At 42.2% G+C, this 13708-nt stretch overlaps 3 protein-coding genes across 4 annotated transcripts in view; 1 reads left to right on the top strand and 2 right to left on the bottom strand.

Annotated features, from left to right (window-relative positions):
- LOC137887885 (required for drug-induced death protein 1-like) lies at positions 1–2523 on the bottom strand. The gene is made up of 2 exons (XM_068731128.1): positions 2090–2523; positions 1–557 (listed from the first exon to the last, which is right to left on the bottom strand). The coding sequence occupies exons 1-2, from the start codon at positions 2366–2368 to the stop codon at positions 417–419; spliced, it is 420 nt and encodes a 139-aa protein (XP_068587229.1). The 5' UTR covers positions 2369–2523; the 3' UTR covers positions 1–416.
- Positions 2524–3536: 1013 nt separating this feature from the next.
- Positions 3537–11156, bottom strand: LOC137887860 (transcriptional-regulating factor 1-like). Of its 2 annotated transcripts, none has more exons than XM_068731102.1 (11): positions 11085–11156; positions 9786–10517; positions 8957–9688; positions 8649–8695; positions 8107–8534; positions 7753–8031; positions 7569–7672; positions 6484–6553; positions 6307–6392; positions 6103–6216; positions 3537–3703 (listed from the first exon to the last, which is right to left on the bottom strand). In XM_068731102.1, exons 2-11 carry the CDS (start codon positions 10410–10412, stop codon positions 3668–3670), a joined length of 2523 nt encoding a protein of 840 aa, XP_068587203.1. In that variant the 5' UTR covers positions 10413–10517; positions 11085–11156; the 3' UTR covers positions 3537–3667. The 2 variants fall into 2 exon arrangements, with proteins under 2 accessions (XP_068587203.1, XP_068587211.1); XM_068731110.1 differs by lacking the exon at positions 11085–11156 and having other exon boundaries at positions 7753–7892; positions 7980–8031; positions 9786–10599.
- Positions 9483–13708, top strand: part of lipt1 (lipoyltransferase 1) — a 5282-nt gene continuing 1056 nt past the window's right edge. Inside the window, exons 1-5 of the mRNA XM_068731119.1 lie at positions 9483–9571; positions 9768–9809; positions 11754–11798; positions 12565–13102; positions 13174–13395. Coding sequence (XP_068587220.1) covers positions 12604–13102; positions 13174–13395 — 721 coding nt within the window. The 5' untranslated portion in view covers positions 9483–9571; positions 9768–9809; positions 11754–11798; positions 12565–12603. The remainder of the gene's footprint in view (positions 9572–9767; positions 9810–11753; positions 11799–12564; positions 13103–13173; positions 13396–13708) is intronic.

The following is a 13708-nucleotide window of genomic DNA, read 5'->3' as shown; positions in this document are numbered from 1 at the left end:
TCCAGTTTAAGAGAACATTTATTAAAGAAAACCCAGAAAATTGTAGTTTTCACACAGAAAAATAAGAACAGAATTTAAAGTTTCTCACACATATTTTACACAATGTTGTATGAAAAACATAAAATACAAAGTAGGCATACATATTGCACTAACACTAAGAATTTAACAGAGCTTGAAAGGGTATTTTATTTTTACTTCAATTTTATTTTTATTATTTTTAATTGTAGTAAAATCCAATATATTCCTTTTAAACAGATTATTTCATCATTATAAATAATGAATAATAAACTATTAAAACAGTATCGACTAAACCTATTTAAAATATTCGTAACTATCAGGTTATTTGTCTAAAAGAAGACAAAAATGTCTTCATGCTGCAGGTTGCCGTTCACATCAGTGGCTTTATCCGTGTCCCATCATGCTTTGCTGCCGGTAGTTCGGTGAACCTCCGTCACCACGACGGCCATAGCCGAGACGGGGGTGGAGTAAATGGTGGCCATGTTCTGTATGCCAAGCATCAGACAGCGCCAGCTGAAACGTAGGGCTTTGCCCATATTCTGCCAGATGGAGAAATAAAAACTAAGTTAATGAGACCTGCTGTTCATGATCCCCAAAGGATACCATTTTTGGTGATCCTCTGACTTCTCTTCTAGCGCCACCATGAGGTGAAGGTTTTTTTATATCCAGTAAAAGTCTCTTAGCAACTACTTGGTTAATTCTGTCCAGAGATTCATGGTTCCCTTAAGATGTACCCTTAAGATTTTTCTCTTTAAGCGCCATCACAAGGTTGACATCTAAAGTTTTAAATGTCACAACAACTAATGGGTGGATTGTCATGAAAGTTGGTTCCAGACATTCATGTTTCCCAGAGGATGAATCCTACTGACAGTGGTGACTTTTCAAACAGCGCTAACAGCAAGTCAAAGCTTTTACTTAAACTATCCCAAAATGTATGAATTGCCAAATGAGGGTTCAGATATTCAGTTTCCCCAGAGGATGAATCTCACAGACTTTAGCGATCCTCTGACTTTTCCTTTAGCGCAATCACAAGGTTGACGTTTCAAGTTTTAAGTGGAATGTCACAACTATTTGGTGAATTGTAATGAAATGTGGTTCATTTCATTACATGAAATGTGGAAATGTGGTTATATTTTATTGATTTCATTATATATTACTTTATTTAAATGTTCAGGTACTCTACAGAAGTAATCTGTTAAAATACCTTGTTTTCATCTGTCTTCTCCTCGCTCTGTATCTGTGTTTCATAGCCGGCTGATAAAGTTGAGTTGAGGTCAAAGGGCTGAGTCAATGTTTAACAGATTCAAACCTGTGACTTCACCTGAAGCTAAAAACTGTTTAACTGGAGAAACAGGATGTTAATTCATGTTTTTATATAAATATACATGACACACTTTAATTGAACAAACTCAGAACTGTACTTTTAGTATTTGATGCAGATTTTAACACATTTCGCGTTTTTGTTAAAATACTTTTAGTTTAAACACAAATAAGCTTAAAGTTTAACTTGAATTTTATATTGTATTATAATAGTTAATGTTAGTTGTAGTGGTAATATTAATGTATTTATACAGCGTTATTTTTTATCATTTTTTAAGTCCTATATTATTTATAATCGCTATTTTCATATTTATTTGTTTAGGTAACCTGTTATTTATTTATTGAAACGTGTGTCTCAATTATTTATATATATATATATTATTATTATTATTATTAATTCATTTATATTTGTACTTTTCTATTTTATTGTGTATTTCAATTTTAGTATATACGTTTATAACTATTTGTATTTTTTGGCATGTTTATTGATATTTATATTTTAGGTTTTCAAAGAACTTGATTTACCTTTTAATTCATATTTAAAAAATTGACTTGAACGTTTGTTTGTTTTTTATATATAATATATTTATTAATTTTAATCAATGTATATCTTTATATTTTATTCATATTTTTTGTTTCTACATAAAGCGGCATCACATTTTTCTTCCATTTAATTTAGAGCATTGATTAACAGAACATTAATAATTCATTATTACACCCCTTCAGGTCAAAGGCCATCCCTTCTTCTTACCTTCCTGTACTTCTTGAACTTCTTCTTCTTCTTCCTATTCTTCTCCTCCTTCCTCCTCATCCTCTCCTCTGGTGTCTCCTCCTCCACCTCCTCGATCAGAGGTTCGTATCGATCCGGCAGGACGGAGAAAAAAACTTCCTTGGAGTTTTTCTGTTGCTTCTTCTTCTTCTCTGCCGGAGGAACCGCGTCCTCCTCTTCCTCCTTCTTCTTCTCCTCCTGCGCTCCCATCTCCTCGTTTCTCGTTGTTTCTCCTTTCTCCTCTGACCTCCTTGTGTTCATTGCAGGAGGACCTTTGGAACGAGGAGGAGTCAAACTTTATTAATAGCCCGGAGCTTCCTTCAGACAGGAAACGGCGTAAAACGCACTAAAAGCAGGATTAGAAGAAGAATGTGGACTTTACTCTGTCTCCTCGTTTGAAGTGAGCAAAACCTTTTAAAGTCTTCCTCACCTCATCAGCAGAAGTTTGTGGTGTTGTTATCTTCTGGTTAGATTATCTGCTGTTTGTTTTACAGAATAAACACTGAAACACTGCGTCAACATCCAAAACTAGAAAAACATGTCCCGTAGAAAAAAATGAATTTCTTTCAACAAGAGTCGAAGTTGAAACCAATTTGGAAATTTAAATCCTCTTAACTTGAAATGGCAAGTTGTATACACGCGGTTAAGTTATTTTAACTTGAAACTTTGAGCTACAATAATGCAGAAATGCGTGTTTGTTTGACCTGCTAATGTAAAACAATTCTTTGTTTCAACTCGCTGTACCAAGTTCAAACAACAAGTAAAAAAGATCAATCAACTCACAACTTATAAAATGATGTTGAGACAACTAGAACATTACAGTTAAATCAACTTTAATTTCTGAGTTGAATCAAAGGCAGTCTGAGGAGAGGTGAGGAGACGGTGAGACAGGTGAGGACACAGTGAGACGGGTGAGGACACAGTGAGACGGGTGAGGACAGAGTGAGACAGGTGAGGACACAGTGAGACAGGTGAGGACACAGTGAGACAGGTGAGGACACAGTGAGATGGGTGAGGAGAGAGTGAGACAGGTGAGGACATGCAACATACTCTAAAGTATGAGGACACCCTGTACACAAACTTCATGTCGAGTAAAAGTAATTTGAAACAATTCAAAGTGTAAACAATGATTTCCTGAAGTGATGACATAATGATATTAATGTAAAGATCTGCAGACGGACAGAAAGCGTGAAGCGCCTCATGTTGACTTTTCTTCGGCTGTAATACGTGAAGTTGTGTTCGGCTTTAAAGACCCAGAGGGAGGACAAGAAAGAAAGACGAGAGGATTAAGTCAGAAAAACAATATCTAACATACCTGAGAGCTGCTCAGCCTCAACTCAAAGATGGTTCCCTGTTTAAATGTGTTTAATAACATATGATATCATAATAATTTAACTAAACATGTAGAGGAAAGAAGCACACTACGATCAATGAGTATACGAGCTTTAATGATGAAATGTACAGGATATATATCGATATATATATACTGTATGTGTATATATATAGATATAATGTGTGTGTGTGTGTGTGTGTGTGTGTGTGTGTGTGTGTGTGTGGGGTTCATGACGCAGCGTCAGATCTCGATGATTTTTGACCCTGGAAAGAAACACAGTGATGAAAAGGAGTGAGAAACAAACGGCCTCATGAACTTGATCAGGTTGTTTATCGAGTCTCAGCTCTAAAACTAAAATATTAAAAATAACAGTAAATGACAAGATCAATAATTATAACGATACCCTATATGGATAAAAGTATGCATCGTCTTGATTTGGGACTTATTGGTCTTGTCTTGGGACTTGTGGTCTTGACTTGGGACTTGTTGGTCTTGTCTTGGGACTTGTTGGTCTTGACTTGGGACTTGTTGGTCTTGTCTTGGGACTTGTGGTCTTGACTTGGGACTTGTGGTCTTGACTTGGGACTTGTTGGCCTTGTCTTGGGACTTGTGGTCTTGACTTGGGACTTTTTGGTCTTGACTTGGAACTTGTTGGTCTTGTCTTGGGACTTGTGGTCTTGACTTGGGACTTGTGGTCTTGACTTGGGACTTGTTGGTCTTGTCTTGGGACTTGTGGTCTTGACTTGGGACTTGTTGGTCTTGTCTTGGAACTTGTGGTCTTGACTTGGGACTTGTGGTCTTGACTTGGGACTTGTTGGTCTTGTCTTGGGACTTGTGGTCTTGACTTGGGTCTTGTTGGTCTTGAGTTGGGACTTTTGGTCTTGAGTTGGGACTTATTGGTCTTGTCTTGGGACTTGTGGTCTTGACTTGGGTCTTGTTGGTCTTGTCTTGGGACTTGTTGGTCTTGTCTTGGGACTTGTGGTCTTGACTTGGGTCTTGTTGGTCTTGTCTTGGGACTTGTTGGTCTTGTCTTGGGACTTGTGGTCTTGACTTGGGTCTTGTTGGTCTTGAGTTGGGACTTGTTGGTCTTGAGTTGGGACTTGTTGGTCTTGTCTTGGGACTTGTGGTCTTGACTTGGGTCTTGTTGGTCTTGTCTTGGGACTTGTTGGTCTTGTCTTGGGACTTGTGGTCTTGACTTGGGTCTTGTTGGTCTTGTCTTGGGACTTGTTGGTCTTGTCTTGGGACTTGTGGTCTTGACTTGGGTCTTGTTGGTCTTGAGTTGGGACTTGTTGGTCTTGAGTTGGGACTTGTTGGTCTTGTCTTGGGACTTGTGGTCTTGACTTGGGTCTTGTTGGTCTTGTCTTGGGACTTGTTGGTCTTGTCTTGGGACTTGTGGTCTTGACTTGGGTCTTGTTGGTCTTGTCTTGGGACTTGTTGGTCTTGTCTTGGGACTTGTGGTCTTGACTTGGGTCTTGTTGGTCTTGAGTTTGGACTTGTTGGTCTTGAGTTGGGACTTGTTGGTCTTGTCTTGGGACTTGTGGTCTTGACTTGGGTCTTGTTGGTCTTGTCTTGGGACTTGTTGGTCTTGTCTTGGGACTTGTGGTCTTGACTTGGGTCTTGTTGGTCTTGTCTTGGGACTTGTTGGTCTTGTCTTGGGACTTGTGGTCTTGACTTGGGTCTTGTTGGTCTTGCCTTTGGACTTGTTGGTCTGGATTTGGGACTTGTTGTCTTGACTTAAAACTTGTTGATCTTGACATGGGACTTTAGTCTTGATTTGGGACTTGTAGTCTTGACTTGGGTCTTATGGTCTCGATTTGGGACTTGACTAATTTCACAGAATCAAACACTGAACTAAAACAGGAAGCTGAAAGTGGATCAAACTGACCAAAATCTAAATTACAAAATAAAGTTGATAAAAATCGATGAAGTTGACCGAATGAATAGAAACGACACAGATGGAAAATTCAAGTTGAGTCATTGAAGTCTGAACCCCCCCCCACCCCAACCCACACACACACACACACACACACACACACACACACACACACACACACACACAAGTTAAATGTCAAGTCACAGTTTGTTCAGAAACGTGACGGCCCTAACAGGAAGTGTGTGTTTCGTTGTGTGTATTTTTAAGCTTCAGTGTGTGTGGCGTGTTGCCAAGAATTTGGTTTCGGTGGTTTTTTAATTCATTCAGTTTCATTTGTGTTCACTAAAGTAAAGCGACCGACTCAAACTGTGTCAACTGTCAAAATACGGTTGTAAACCGTCAATAACATGCATTAAAGGACATAAAGTCCTTTCATTTCAAGTCCATTTCAATATACATTCATATGTTTCAAGATTGGAGTTGATTTTAATGACTTAATATAATAGTTTAATCTATAACAATACATCATCACTGATTAGTTGATTAAATATTGTATTAATGTATAAAGTAACTAAAAATAACTGCAGTGCAGTACAAAGTAGAATACTAACCTTTTACAAGTAGAGAGTTGCATGAAATGGAGAAAGTACCTCAAAATTGCACTTACGTGCAGTACTTTTGTGTTTTTTATGTACTTTGTTACTTTCCACCTCTGGTTGAGCCTCACGTGTGTTCAGTTAAGTTTTTTAACTTAAGTTAACTTCAAAATAAAGTTCTCTTTTTTCTTACATTTGTGTCGGGCAGAGAGACGGTCAGCCCAGCCGGGGTCCTCGCGCTCAGACTCAGCTTCCTCTTCCACAGATAATAGAACTCCACACACTGAGAAAGTGACTTAGTCTGAACCTGAACACATAATAACACGAGATTACACACAGAGTGTTACACACAGAGTGTTACACACTTGAGCTGTCGTCGTTTTATGTGTTAACTCACGGCTTTCTGGATTCTGCTGAAGTCTTTCTGGTGACGCTGCAGGGATTTAACCAGCAACCTCATCTCTGCAGCGCTCCAACTGACGACTGTAACACACATTTAGAATCAGGAGTGAATTCACTTTGTTTCCACTCCATGAAACATTGATGTGTTGCAGGTGTAAAACAGAGTATGTACCTGGACGCCGTTGAGCTGAGTGGTGGTTGTTGGAGGTTTCAGGCGGTGACAGCAGCTTCTCCACCGTCAGCTGGAGGAACAAAAACAAAGACCTCAGTGTCACTGCGGCTATTGTTGATTTGGAAAACTAAAGTGAAAAAGGAAGCTCGGACACTCAGACACAAAAACTCTTATGTCTTATTCGTTTTTTAAGAATGCTAGTCTCTTGATTTTGGACTAGTTGGTCTTGGCCTGGTACTTGACTTAAGAATTGTTTGTTTCAGCTTGGGACTTAACTTAATCCTGCTTTAGGGCTGCCTGGACTTGGGATTTGTTGGTCTTTACTGAAGACTTTAACTAGGTCTTGCTTGTTTTGGGTAAGGACTTGGCTTGGGACTTGTTGGTCTAAACTTATTGATCTTGACTTGAGTCTTGTTGATCTTGACTTTCAATTCAATTCAATTTATTTTGTGTTGCCAAAATCACAAAATCACAAATTTGCCTCAGAGGGCTTTACAATCTGTACACATGCAACATCCTCAGTCCCAGGACCCTCACATCACTTGGGACTTGCCTTGGTATTTGTTGGTCTAAAGTTATTGATCTTGACTTGGGATTTGTTGGTCTAGCATTGTTGATCCTGACTTTGGACCTTCTGGACATGCCTTGGGGTTTGTTGGTTTTTACTTAAGACTTGACCTAGGTCTTGCTGGTTTTGGCTAAGGACTTTATTTGGGACTTGTTGTTCGGGCCTTGTTGGTCTTGACTTGGGACTGGCCTTGGGTCTGGCCTTGGTTTTTGACTTTGGACTTGTTAGTCTTGACTGAAGACTAGAATTTAGACTTGATTCAGGACATGATGGTCAATGCTTTAGACTATATTTGGGTCTTTACTCAGGATCTGACTCGGGACCTAACTTGAGACTTGTTGGTCTGAGTTTGGGGCTGATGTGAGGACATGCTTAGCCTAGCTTAGCATTAAGACTGGAAGCAGGTGGAAAATGCTAGCTAAAAGAAGAGACCCAAAGTTGTTGACTTCTTATTTCCTAAATGATGCCTATTCTATCCTCATCTCACAGTTTGGATCAACAGCCAATGAGATTTTACCAGGAAGTCTCCTCTGCACTCTGATAGGACATCAAGAGCAACCTCTGGGCTGGCCCCGCCCCCTGGCACCACGCTGGAGCGAGCCATCGTCAACAGAGCTTCAACTGGACAGAGAAGGCGTCGGTCAAACAATTGTCCAAAGCTAATCATGATTACAACAAGAACATTTGTGTGTTTGTCTCACCTCTGTGTTGACTGACGGGACGCTCCAGCTCGTCCCATGGCGTCCACAGCAGCAATGCATTGTGGGAGTCGGAGTCTGCATCTTTTCGAACGCGCAGCGGCGGGATTTCCGCCTGGAAGCGCCGCCCTTCATTGATCCGCCTGTGATTGACAGGCTCAGTGTTGGAAAAAGCATCATCAGCATTGTGAGAAAAACATGTGTTTGTTGTTAAATGATGTTTTACGTACGGCTTATTGATTAGTGTCCTGGCAGGAGGGGAGGCCGTCGCCACGAGTCCTTCTGCCAATCACACGCAGAAAGTTTAACACCACTTCCTGCTTCTTGGTGTCGCTAGCAGGACTTGTTTTTACTTACTGTGGTTGTTGTTGTTCAGCCTCACAGTCTGGACTCTCTGTTGCCCCCTGGTGGCGAGGGAGCAGTACAACCCCGGCCCCGCCCTGATGGGACACAACACGGGCGGAGGGGTGTAGTGTGCACCGTCATCACCTGCCTTATCACCGTCCTCTTCCTCTTCTTCCTCTTGGCGCAACAGGCTGCGGTACAGCGGCGCTCCGCCTTCGGCGGTCGGAGGCGGGCGTCCGCACCTCCTCCTCTGTCCAACCCGACACGGCTCGGCCGGGCCTCCGGATTGGACGGGCACGGAGACGGGCATCACCATTGAGACGGAGGGTCGGACCGCTGGGTTCAAGCATGTCGCTGATCTGGAGCCGCTGTGGGAACGCATGTGTCCGTTCAACGCCGGCAGACTCCTGAAATCACGCTTACACACCATACACAGCAGCCTATAACACACACACACACACACACACACACACACACACACACACACACACACACAGGTTAGAATAGGTCACATTATATCATCATCATCATCCTCTCATTGTCATTCAGGTTACCTCGACTTTAGAACCTGGGTGATGGTTTCAGGTTGTGGTCGTTTCATCTGAAAATGAACAGAAACGATTTAAATCAATTTAATAATAAAATACGGCCAAAACTGATGGTATAATATATTGTTTTGTTAACTATTTCAATTATTTACTTCTTTATGCATTTATTTATATAAACATGTATTAATGCACTTACTTACGTACCTACTTATATTACATACTTCCTATTTTATGTATTTCCTTACTCTCTTTAGTTTTCCTATTTACTCACTCATTTTCAAATTAGCATGATTACAATTAAGAACTTTGATTACTTTTTGTGCATCTCCACCTCCTCTTCTCCTTCCTCCTCTGCTTCCTCCTCTTCCTCCTCTTCCTCCACTCTCCTCTCTCCAGCTCGGCCCAGCAGAGAGGCCTGGAGACTGGGCAGAGATGTTGACGTCCTGGCCTCCACCATGTGGAGAGAAACAGCTGTCGGTGGTGTCGAGGAGACCCGTCTGGTCCTGGATCAGCTCACTTCTGCTCTGCTGGAGGCGTCTGGATGTCTGATGCGGGTGGTGCAGACAGCTGAGGGTTTCATCTCTGCTCAGCTGTTGTATGTTAAAATCTAGTCTCTCTGTCCTGGGATGCATTTGAGGACCGGGGCTGGAGAAAGTTGGGGTTTGTGGGTAATGAGGACTCGGACCAGGGGTGGTGGGGCTGCAGAAGGGCTGGGGCGCATAGTCATCGTGGTAACTGTCATGGAAGAACTGGGTGCTGGAGAAGTCTTCAGCGGATGGGGAGTTGAACTCCATGGGGCTCCATCTCCCCAGGGCGACTCCTCCAGTCATGGGGCCCAGTGGAGGGCACTGCAGCTGGGGGGGAGTTGGCCTCCAGGTGCCCTCAAGTGGACCAGACGAGCTACCCGGTCCATAGATGCCACTGGAGAGGTGTGTGTGAGTGTTGTAGGGCAGCCTGTGTGGGTTCTCCCATTCATCTTGGTGGTGAGCCACACCGGTACTGAACTGGTTCTGGTTCTGGAGATCCAGGTGGGCAGTGGTCTGGTTCTGTTTTGGACCCAGATACATAATATTGTTGTGATCAATAATCAGCTGCATTTCTGCTTCTGTTTTTTTGTTGGAAAAGAATGGGTGACTGTCTTACCTGGTATCCGAAGCTCTTGAGCAGGTAGGAAAGTTCAGAAGGTGGTTCAGCTCTGCTCCAAACTGGATTATCGAAACCTGGGTCGGAATTGTAGAGGTGGTGCTGGTGTGGGGAGGTTTCTTGGGACTGGGGTGCAAGGTGAGGGGAGGTAACCTGGGGATGAGGTGCAAGATGAGGGGAGGTAACCTGGGGATGAGGTGCAAGATGAGGGGAGGTTACCTGGGGATGAGGTGCAAGATGAGGGGAGGTAACCTGGGGATGAGGTGCAAGGTGAGGGGAGGTTACCTGGGGATGAGGTGCAAGGTGAGGGGAGGTTACCTGGAGATGAGGTGCAAGATGAGGGGAGGTAACCTGGGGATGAGGTGCAAGGTGAGGGGAGGTTACCTGGGGATGAGGTGCAAGATGAGGGGAGGTTACCTGGGGATGAGGTGCAAGATGAGGGGAGGTTACCTGAGGATGAGGTGCAAGGTGAGGGGAGGTTACCTGGAGATGAGGTGCATAATGAGGGGAGGTAACCTGAGGATGAGGTGCAAGGTGAGGGGAGGTGAAGGGAGATGACTGGGATGGAGAGGAGTGATGGATGATGGGAGGAGGAGGGGAGGAGGAAAATGGCCACCAGTCAGACATGATGTCACACACACCTGTTAACACTGAGTGTGTTTATGTGCATGATTATGTGTGTGTGTGTGTGTGTGTGTGTGTGTGTGTGTGTGTTCATGTGAATCTGAGGATCTGCAGAAAGACACAAAGGAAGTCAGGTTAGTAACATTTTATGTAATAAACAAGAAATTCAGCGCAGAGAAACTTGTTCATCAAGTTTATCAAGTTTCAGCGTTTCTATTGATTTTAAACGGAACATAGAAACTAGATTATTTTATTACTAATGACATGCAGACCTCACAGCAGCTACATGTGTGTGTGTGTGTGTGTGTGTGCGTGTGTGTGTGTGAATAAGTGTGAATAAGTGTGATAAGAGGACACTTCTAAGAATTCACACCCAGAGACGGATACAAGTCAACTTCTCTTAAAGGGACACCTTCTAGATTCAGATGTGAAAACTTAATTTTGCACAATTATTAGATATTCTACTTTTAGTTTGTTACTTTACATCATTCAGAAGATTAAAAACGTTCATCAGTTCTGTCAACAAGTCATCGTTTCAATCCTAAAACTTCAATAAGCATGAAATGTTTTCAGTGTCGTACATGATGATTAAAAGTACAAATCATGAATAAGAACAATCAGGGAATAACATCGATGTAACGTCAACGTTTAGCTCAAAATAACATCACCTCTCACCTGAAACATCATCGACTGCAACTGACTGACTCTGTGAGTGTGTGTGTGTGTGTGTGTGTGTGTGTGTGTGTGTGTGTGTGTGTTGTCAGGATGTGGTCACATGCTCTTCCTCTCTCTGGTCGACTGTCTGCTTCTTCCTCATGATGACGATGAGACGGAAGAGCTCCAACAAATTAAGATGATATGTAGATACTTTATAGATGCAGAGGTAGTAGCACATAATTAAACAATAGTACAGATTAAAAACACAGCAGTAGATACGACAGGTATTAGAGAGGACATGCTAACGAAAGGTGATTAAAAGTAAAAACAGTAAAACAATAATTACTGTGGAAAATATCAAATTAAAATAGAAGGTTAATATATAAACAAATGCAAATGCTAACTGTTCAAAGCCTTATATAGTCACTGAAATAAAGTGTTTGTTGTACAATTATATATATATATATATATATATATATATATCTATATATATTTATTTTTAAACAAATTACAGGAACCTGAATAAAGACTTTATTGTAAATTAAACTACAGAAACTAGATTTGTATTAATATTATTGATACAAATCTTTTCGCAAAAAAAAGGAGTTTTTAGGAGTTTTCATTAAATGTTTGTAAATTATTTGTTCAATAAAACAACCGTTTCCTTGTGGTCGGAACCTTTCTCAGGCAGATCACCAGCGGAGCACGGTGCCTTCAAAGTGATGGACCGAGGTCAGTTACAAACCGGAATATTATGCGCTTCATGTGATTGTTTTACCCTTCAGAATAAAGTCGAAGAACGAGGGGCAACTCCACACAACCAATGCGTTTTATTCTGCCTGTCGCTTTTATTCTGAAGTTTGATAGCGGAAGTTAATTATCCGTCCTTTCACCGGTCTCCCTTCTTCGGTTCAGGTCAGCTAGTAAAACAGACCATAATATTGTTTTATTTATACACACATATATGTATGGATATAACTGTTAACAAACGGTTGTTCAGTAAAATATTAATAATTATAAATAATAAAATATGAATAGTTAAAGCTGATTTGGTTTTCAGTGAGTTTACGGCGGAGCTAAATGCTAATGCTACAGCTAATGCTAATGCTAACAAACAGAGGTTGTGCTAACAGCTAAGCTAACTGCAGGACGTTGTTGACATTATATTCTCGGTAGTTTATTCATGAAATATAAAGTACACTGTACACATTCAAGGTTCTTGTACTTTCTTGAGTACTTCTATGTTCTGCTCCTTTATACTACATCTCAGAGGTACATATTGTACTTTTTGATTTTTGATTTAGTTAAACATAAAGATCATTAAATATAAATATAGTGAACTACTAAATGATGATGTATTATTTGAGATGTATAAAGTGATGAATGATGACCAAGTCAGTAATATTATGTACATTATTCTGCTGAATGTGTACTTTTACTTTTGGTACTTAAAGTGTACTGAAATATTTTTTTATTTATTCTTATTCCTGGTGTCCAGATGTCCAACATCTGGAGCTAGGAGCTGTTAAAGGACGCCATGATGTCCCACATCAGGAGGACGTTGTCTCTCTGCAGAAGCCGCTCAGGTGTCCTCCAGCCGGCTCGGACAAGCTCCGCCTCCATCGGCGGCGGGGGGGACCTGGTCCTGCAGTCCCGGTCCACCGACGTGTTCCAGAACCTGGCTCTGGAGGACTGGATCGACGCCAACGTGGACCTGGAGCGCCGCGGCGTCCTGCTGCTGTGGAGGAACCGGCCGGCCGTGGTCATCGGGCGCCACCAGAACCCCTGGAATGAGTGCAACCTGCCGGCCATGAGGAGCGCCGGCGTCCCTCTGGCTCGCCGGCGGAGCGGCGGCGGAACCGTGTTCCACGACCTCGGGAACCTCAACCTGACGTTCTTCTCCTCCAAGAAGACGTACGACCGTCAGAGGAACCTGAGGGTCATCACGGAGGCCCTGAGGAGGATCTGTCCGGAGCTGGACGTCCGCGCCACCGAGCGCTTCGACATTCTGCTCAACGGACACTTCAAGATCTCTGGTAGGACGACTACATATCCCAGAGTGCACTGCGGCAGAAACACGTACCGATAAACTTGATGTCGTTGACAGGAAGTGCGTCCCGGCTGAGCAGGAAGTCGTCGTACCACCACTGCACCCTGCTGCACTCCGCCGACCGCTCCGCCCTCGCCGCTTTGCTCCGCCCCTCTTGTCCCGGTATCCATAGCAATGCCACGCCCAGCGTGCCATCGCCCGTCACCAACCTGCTAGACCACGCCCCCACGCTGCGGTGGGAGGAGCTACTGGAGGCACTGGTGCATCAGTACAACGCAGGTGAGCAGGTTAACTCTGCTGGTGGTGGGCGGAGCCTCCTGCTGGTCGTCTGGTGTAACTACAGCAAATACACAAAATAATACTATTATATACACAAAATAATACTACTATATACACAAAATAATACTATTACATACACAAAATAATACTACTATATACACAACACAAAATAATACTATTATATAAACAACACAAAATAATACTACTATATACACAAAATAATACTACTATTTACACAACACAAAATAATACTACTATACACACAAAATACTACTACTATATACACAAAATACTACTACTATACACACAAAAT

Source organism: Cebidichthys violaceus, unplaced genomic scaffold (assembly GCF_023349555.1).
Source record: "Cebidichthys violaceus isolate CVI_PGR_0920_01 unplaced genomic scaffold, fCebVio1.0.p SCAF_103, whole genome shotgun sequence".
In the NCBI taxonomy this organism is placed as follows: domain Eukaryota; kingdom Metazoa; phylum Chordata; class Actinopteri; order Perciformes; family Stichaeidae; genus Cebidichthys; species Cebidichthys violaceus.
Note: the sequence above shows the minus strand (reverse complement) of the source record. Positions and strands in the feature narration are given on the sequence as shown.

Coding starts and splice junctions, on each gene's coding strand:
- LOC137887885 (XM_068731128.1), bottom strand. CDS start 2,368: ATGAACACAAGGAGGTCAGAGGAGAAAGGAGAAACAACGAGAAACGAG. Junction 558..2,089: donor AGTTCAAGAAGTACAGGAAG/GTAAGAAGAAGG, acceptor TCCATCTGGCAG/AATATGGGCAAAGCCCTACG.
- LOC137887860 (XM_068731102.1), bottom strand. CDS start 10,412: ATGTCTGACTGGTGGCCATTTTCCTCCTCCCCTCCTCCTCCCATCATC. Junction 9,689..9,785: donor TCAAGAGCTTCGGATACCAG/GTAAGACAGTCA, acceptor GGTCCAAAACAG/AACCAGACCACTGCCCACCT. Junction 6,554..7,568: donor AGTGCAGAGGAGACTTCCTG/GTAAAATCTCAT, acceptor TTGTTCCTCCAG/CTGACGGTGGAGAAGCTGCT.